Source organism: Lycium barbarum, chromosome 9 (assembly GCF_019175385.1).
Source record: "Lycium barbarum isolate Lr01 chromosome 9, ASM1917538v2, whole genome shotgun sequence".
Taxonomy (NCBI): Eukaryota; Viridiplantae; Streptophyta; class Magnoliopsida; order Solanales; family Solanaceae; genus Lycium; species Lycium barbarum.
The window spans coordinates 58,010,202-58,017,430 of record NC_083345.1 but is presented as its reverse complement, the minus strand read 5'-3'; the positions used below and the strand labels follow the sequence as shown (position 1 = coordinate 58,017,430).

The 7,229-nt window shown below is 36.4% G+C and overlaps 1 protein-coding gene across 1 annotated transcript; it reads right to left on the bottom strand.

Annotated features, from left to right (window-relative positions):
* Window positions 1-1,348: 1,348 nt before the first annotated feature.
* Window positions 1,349-2,092, bottom strand: LOC132611939 (uncharacterized). The gene is made up of 2 exons (XM_060326295.1): window positions 1,713-2,092; window positions 1,349-1,619 (listed from the first exon to the last, which is right to left on the bottom strand). Exons 1-2 carry the CDS (start codon window positions 2,090-2,092, stop codon window positions 1,349-1,351), a joined length of 651 nt encoding a protein of 216 aa, XP_060182278.1.
* Between the last annotated feature and the right edge of the window lie 5,137 nt (window positions 2,093-7,229).

Genomic DNA, 7,229 nt, shown 5'->3' with positions numbered 1-7,229 from the left:
CAAAGATCCTACAGAGCTAGTTTAGAGTGTATTTAATAGGTAATACAGTAGATATCACATAAACTGGTACACTTTGTAGAACATTCCCTATCAACACAGCTTTACCATCAAATGACAGCAATTTGCCCTTCCAACTCTGCAATTTATCCTTTACTTTCTTGATGAGATCTTAGTAATAGACTTTCTTCTTTCTGGCATAAAAAATGGGGCATCCTAAATACTTGAAAGGGAACTGTCCCTTTGTGAAACCTGTCACCTGTTGCACTTCCTGCATCACTCTATTTGCCACCTTATGATACATGTAGAATGCACTTTTTTCGGTGTTGATCAGTTGACCAGATATTGCTTCATAATCTCTAAGAATGTCCATGATCATTTGTAAAGAATTCCTCTCAGCAGATGCAAATATTATAGTATCATCTACATATGCTAGATGATTAATATTGTCACTCCATTTAGGCAAGCCATACCCAACATACAAAGTATTGTCATACAATGAGTTTAATGCCCTTGATAGCACTTCTGCTGTCAAAATAAACAAAGCTGGTAACAAGGGGTCACCTTGTTTGACACCCCTTGTAGAATGAAAGAAACCTGTAGCTTTGCCATTAAACAAAATTGAATACCAGTTGTTTGCTATCAGTCTCCATATCTTATCAATGAATACTCCTGAAAATCCCATCTGATTTAGGACTTTTATTAAACAACTCCAGGAAACACTATCATATGCCTTTGCCATATCTAGCTTTAAGATCACATTAGTAGCTTTACCCTTCTTCCTAATGTCTGTGATAATTCCTTGTGTGAGCAAGACATTTTCAATTATACTCCTTCCCTTCACAAAACCAGCTTGATGAGGAGAGATTAGAGTAGGAAGGGCCTTCTCTAACCTATCATGCATAACTCTGGATAAGACTTTATTGATAAAGTTACTCAGACTTATTGGTCTTAAATATGAGTAACTTTGAACCATCTCTTTCTTAAGGAGCAGCACTACATTAGTATGAGTGATTGACTTTGGAAGAGTATCACCTTGGAAGAATGCAATTACCATTCTGAGCATATCTACTTCTACAATAGGCCAAAAAACTTGATAAAATAAACCTGAAAATCCATCTGGTCCACTGGCACTAGAACCACTAGGGTTGAACACAACTACTTTCACTTCCTCCTTTGAAGGAACCTTGAATAACATTTCATTGCTCTCATGATCCAATATGCATGGAATATGTTATAGAATATCCTCATTTGTATATCCCATATCTTCCTGAGTAAACTGCCTTTGATAGAACTCTATTGCTTCATTTTCCATTTCCTATTCATTGTCTAACCAGTTACCATCAAGATCTTAAATCCTCTGAATTTGTAGCCTTTTCCTCCTTCCTTTCACCAGATTATGAAAAAATTTGGTGTTTCTATCACCCTCCACAAACTTGTCAATCCCATATTTTTGTCTCCAATATTCCTCCTCATAGTGTAAGTACTTTTTGTGTTCAGCTTGGGATTGTTGAAGCAAACTTCTATTCCCACTACTAGGAGATTCTTCAAACAAATTTTCCTTAATTCTCACAATTTCCTCTCTAATGATGAATTGCTTGAAGATATCCCCATAAGTAGATCTACTCCATTAAGATAGCACCCCTTTTATATGCTTCAACTTCATCTTGAAACTGATAAAATGATCTTCATGCATACAGTTAGGACAATTCTACTCAACTGTGCCAAAGAAAGATTCATAATCCACCCAAAACTTGAGAAATTTGAAAGGTCTGTGTTGATTCTGAGTAACTTCCCCATAAGTACATAATAATGGAGCATGGTCAGAACAAGTTCTAGCCAAATGCTCCACCTCCAAATGAGTAAACCAGTTTTGTAACTCTGCATTCAGCAGCATCCTATCTAATCTTTCAAAAATGCAATCATTAGTGGCTCTTCCATTCCACCAAGTGAAAGGGTTTCCCTTGAACTGAATTTCCTCCAATTCACAAGAGTTGATACAAAAAGCAAAATCTTTAATATCTTGAGCAAGAATAGGTATCCCTCCTATTTTCTCTTCATCATTCAACACCACATTGAAGTCCCCTCCTATCATCTAAGGAAGTGACATATCATTTGCCAGGCTATAAATGCTATCCCATAGATGCAGTCTTTCCACCTTACTACATTTGGCATAAACTAAGGTAGTAACCAAAATTTTACCAGTATCATTAAAGACCAACTTTAGAGAAATTTGTTGCTCACTATCTGAAAAAACCTCCACCTCTATATTATCTGTTACAAAAAAACAGATCTTTCCATTGCTATTAGCTCCAGCCTGATTCATTTTCAGTCTTCTCCTATAAAACTGCAAGTGCCTAACATGTTGGAATGGTTCCATAAGTGCCACAAGGAAGAACTTATGATGTCTATGAAGCATTTGAACTCTTTGAAAAGCCTTTTGAGTCCTCACTGACCTGATATTCCAAATCAATGACTTTATCATCATTTACAATAGGCTTTAGCTGCAGATCTCTTTGGCACCACCCTGGTAGGCTGTTGTTTTTCTGCTGGTACAGTCTTGCCACTCTTCTTCTGATCCTTATTAGTGACTAATTTTGGAGAAACACCAACTGATTTTTGATTTCCCTTTCCAGTGCTGTATTGTTCCATCTCATTGACAGTCTCCACATCAAGACTAGGCTCATGACCTAGATCTTTTCCATCTTTAATCACATTATCATCAATGTTTTCCTTTAATAGACTACTGTGATCATTAACAAGTTTGTGTGAAACTAAGTCATGCAAATTTCTCATAGGAGAACTCTTTTTTATTGAAGACACCTTTCCACCACTTTGACTAGATTCAACCCCTTCTGTAGCCTCCACCTGCTTCCCATCTGTAGATGTTGAAAGAAACCATTATACTGATGAATCAACCTTCTCATGTGATTGATCTGCATCTAGATTCTATTGAGGAGAAACCACTATATCAGTATCTTGATCTAGCAAATCACTCTACTTTGGTATAACCTTCTCAGATAAGTCCCTTTCATCAACTTCCCCATCCTCTAGTTCATCTTCCACTCTATCACCCCATTTAGAAAGGGATAAAGCTTTTCCATCTTCAGATGAATCTGTATTCCCCAAAACATCCATCATAACTTTATCTTCTTCATGAGATTTCAGCATATCAGTATTACAAGCACTTACTATAACTTGATCACCACAGTCCTTAACATCAATTGTGATGTCTTCTATAACCCTCTCCTCCAGTTTCTCTATCAGATCATTAACTTTTACACCATTTTCTGCAGTTTCTTTCTCAATCATATCTTCTTCATTGAACAGAATAGAAAATTTGTTTTGCATAGCTACTGATTCCAATCCTTCCTTATCAGCATCATCGTTCTTCATTGGACTTTTCTCCTTTGTTACTACTCTATTATCTTTGACTGGATTGAATTTAACAGCAGTCCCAAACACCTTTCCCCTTGTTAAATATTTATCATGCTTAACCTTATTCCATGCACTCTCATCGGTCTTCAGGATAACCTCTCCATTTAGTTGTTCTTCTACTTTCTCATTCTCACCATTGTGACTACTTCTTAATTCAGGATGTAATATTCTACAACCCTCCTCATTATGCCTTTGTAATTTACACCTTTTACAGTACTTAGATCATATTGAATCTTAACATCCACATCCCTAATCTTTTTATTCTCCTTGTCTACAATCTCCATACTTACAGAATCAGGGAGTTCCTCCATTAAGTCAACTAGAACCTTAACCCTAGCACAACTAGGTTGAGTTTTATTGATAGTAGCCATGTCCAATTATAGAGGTTTACCTACAATAGATGCCAATGAGAACTAAGACTCCCTAACAAAGAAGGTAGGTAATAGATATGGGAATGAAATCAAGCCATAGCTTTCATAGTTTCTTCTTCAACCTTAAACGATGGATCATAAATCAAAGGCCTCATGGGATAATAATATCCATCCTTGGAATGAATGTTATGAACACCTTTAGATGTCATAGTGATAAAATCTTCCAGTCTTTCCAATCGCATCAAAATATGATGATGCCTAAACAAACCAACCCTACAACCTCCTTTAATTCCACATTGTTTAGGAATTTGTATTCTCAATTCTTCAAGTTCAGGCCAGCCATGAGAAAACTTTCCCACCACTGCATAGTCAAGTTCTTCAATAGAATTCATACATAATACTTCATCTTCTATGCAAGTAACCACTTTCTTTGCATCTTTTGTTACTACAGGCTTGATCTCTATGTGTTGAACATCAACTTTGGTCGTGTGCATGGACAAATCCAGCGGCTACATGTTAACAAGATTGCCGTACATTAGGGTTTTGTCTAGGGTTTTACTCATGTTCTCTACTATAGAAGGATTTGTATTCGTGGTTGAGGGATTTAATAGAGGAAATTGAGATGAAGAAGCAAATTTCATGACCAACCACCAGTGGTGGCTGGCCGCCGGCCACCATCATGACATTAGGGTTTACTCTCTATTAGGGTTTTGCATGGAGAGAGAAGAGAGCAATTGATGATAAGCATTCCTTATGGACCAAAAGTGCTGATGGATTCATTACATAAATCAACATGAAGACATTTAAAATTGATACTCTCTTCGTCCCAATTTATGTGAGAGTATTTGATTGCATAAAATTTAAGAAAAAAAAAGACTTTTGAATCTTGTGGTCTAAAACAAGTTAAAAAAAAATTGTGGCTAAAAATCATTTCATTAAAAGTAAGTTGAGAATTTTTGAATTAAATTGCTGCTAAATATAAAAAGGTATTCTTTATTTTGGGATTGACTAAAAAGAAAATCATATAAATTGGGACAGAGGGAGTACTAACTAATAATATATAGATGAAAGGGTCATTTATGCCCTGATCCGCATCGCTAGGAATAGTCAGCGTGATCACCCGCGAGCAGGAACACCTACCGGAGGTTCTTCATGTAGGATGGAATCTTGGGAAGTAACCACCTCATTAGGAGTAATGGGGGCATGAGCATCCAAGGATACCCAGGAATAAAGGCTTCGTCCCCTTCCTAAGGAGACGCTGGCTCGTAACAGGCTGCTTGGCTTGCTCGGCCTCCATCTTCATCTCCCCAGTATCCGTTTCTTCAGGGAGGGCAAGAGTACGGGCACAATCTCTGTCTCATCCACCAACTGATTGGTTGTGTACCACTTGGGGACTGCCCCTGGAGCTACTTATATCCCCTTAGTGGTGCTCGTGTTTTTTTCCCTCCAGATTTCTTCATTTTCTTGGAAGACCCAGCTGGTCAAGAGGACTTGAAGCCCTTTCCTTCAGAAGCTGAAGAGGGGACCTCGAAGCTGGACTTGTCGGAGCCATCAATCCCGAATATGCTGTTGTGTGCCTGAAAAAGAGGAAACACTCTGGACTTAGGAGCGATCCCTAGAAGAAAATATTGTTAGTGGTAATGCTCTAGGCCATTGTGTGGACCTGATTTGTTAATTATGTTTTTGATTAATAAAAGAAGTTTTATTTATATTTCTTATTATTATATTGTTTTCATGTTACATATAATAATATATGTCCCTAGTTGATCATCATTTATAATTTAATTATATTGATATAAGACTAGTATGAGCTTAATCAATAATTATGTGTATGATACAAATTAAATTCAGGTATTTGTTAGAGAACAACATACTGGATAGACCCGTTATGGGATCACTACATGAATCAGTGTCATAAGTGATTCTAATAATAGTTATGTCAATTAATCCTCACACCTGACATTATCACAGTATCCTACATAAGGAACATTTTGTTTGGAAATTCACAAACATTACCTTTAACTGGAAAATTATAAAGTGTATGATTGAACATAATGTGAACTATGTGGAGGATAGTAATTATTCAAGATAGAATTTTCCCTCTCTCGGAGAGAAATATCTTTTGGGCCCCTACATTAATAAGACTGAGAAATGCATGGCCGTGCTCAGATAAACTGAAAGAGCTATCAGTATTATTTGACTTATCAGTTTACTAAGGGGTCGAGAAATTATATTTGAACAATATAAGGAAGACACTATACATGCCTTATGTTCGAATTAGATATCGTGTGACAAAAGGACTATGACATATGCTATTTAATTAGGTTATTACGAACTTTAAATAATTATTACTTGGGTTAGTCATAATGTCTTGCAAGAGACCAATTATGATTTGTGAAATTAATATAGTATTAATTCTACTACCAACCTAATATAAACCTATTGGGTCGCACATCAAGAATGTGATGAACCGACTGGGTTATTTTAGTAAATTTTTATTTATATATTATGAGTATATAAATTCATATTTCTGTTGTTGCATTATTTAGATAATGTAATCTGAATTTATTTTATCATATCACAATACTAACAGTGGTATGCCAATAATATATCAATATCACAAGTACCAACGGTGGGTACGCCAACAATGTATCCAAGTACAAATACCAACAAGGAATATGTCAATTCTACCTCAATCATGACAATAATACAGATTTCAATATCTACCAACTAATCATGGCATCAACCGTTAAAATGGAATAATCAAAGCACACATAACGGGGTGGCCAGTCCCAACACACAACAAGGCCCAACCTAAGGCAATATCTAACCCAACTTCATACCCGAAGGTTCACATGCTGTCTCCGACATTATATTCTAAATATGTGCTTCGCTATGCGAAGTCTCACTAGAGGTAAGCCATAACCTAACTGGACCGCCGAACCGCAACACCAACAAGTCACTCCTTCGCTTTGCCCTTCCGCTGAACCTCAGAACCAAAGTAGTCTAAGCATAACCGAATTCTATATTAGAAATCATGAAGAATGATACTAATATTGCTACTATTTCAATTTGGTCCATTTTAACCCTAAAAATTGGAGAAATGGGCTCACGAAGGCAAAACGGGAAATTCGAGGGCAAAATACCAAATGGAGTCCAAGGTAATCATAATTCAACCATTAATTGCTGATTTAACTCAATAATTAGCCTAGATTCTGATTTCATGCAAAATCCCCAAATTAGGTATAAACCCTAAATCTCCAAATCCAAAATTTAACGTTAAAAGTGGAAGATCTATGATTAATAAACCTAGATTAGTCAATATCTAACAAAGCATCACCAATTTATTCATTAATAAACCTATGAACAATGTTCTTCCAAACCCTCTTCCAACTCTTACCACCAAGGGTTCATTAAGGGAGA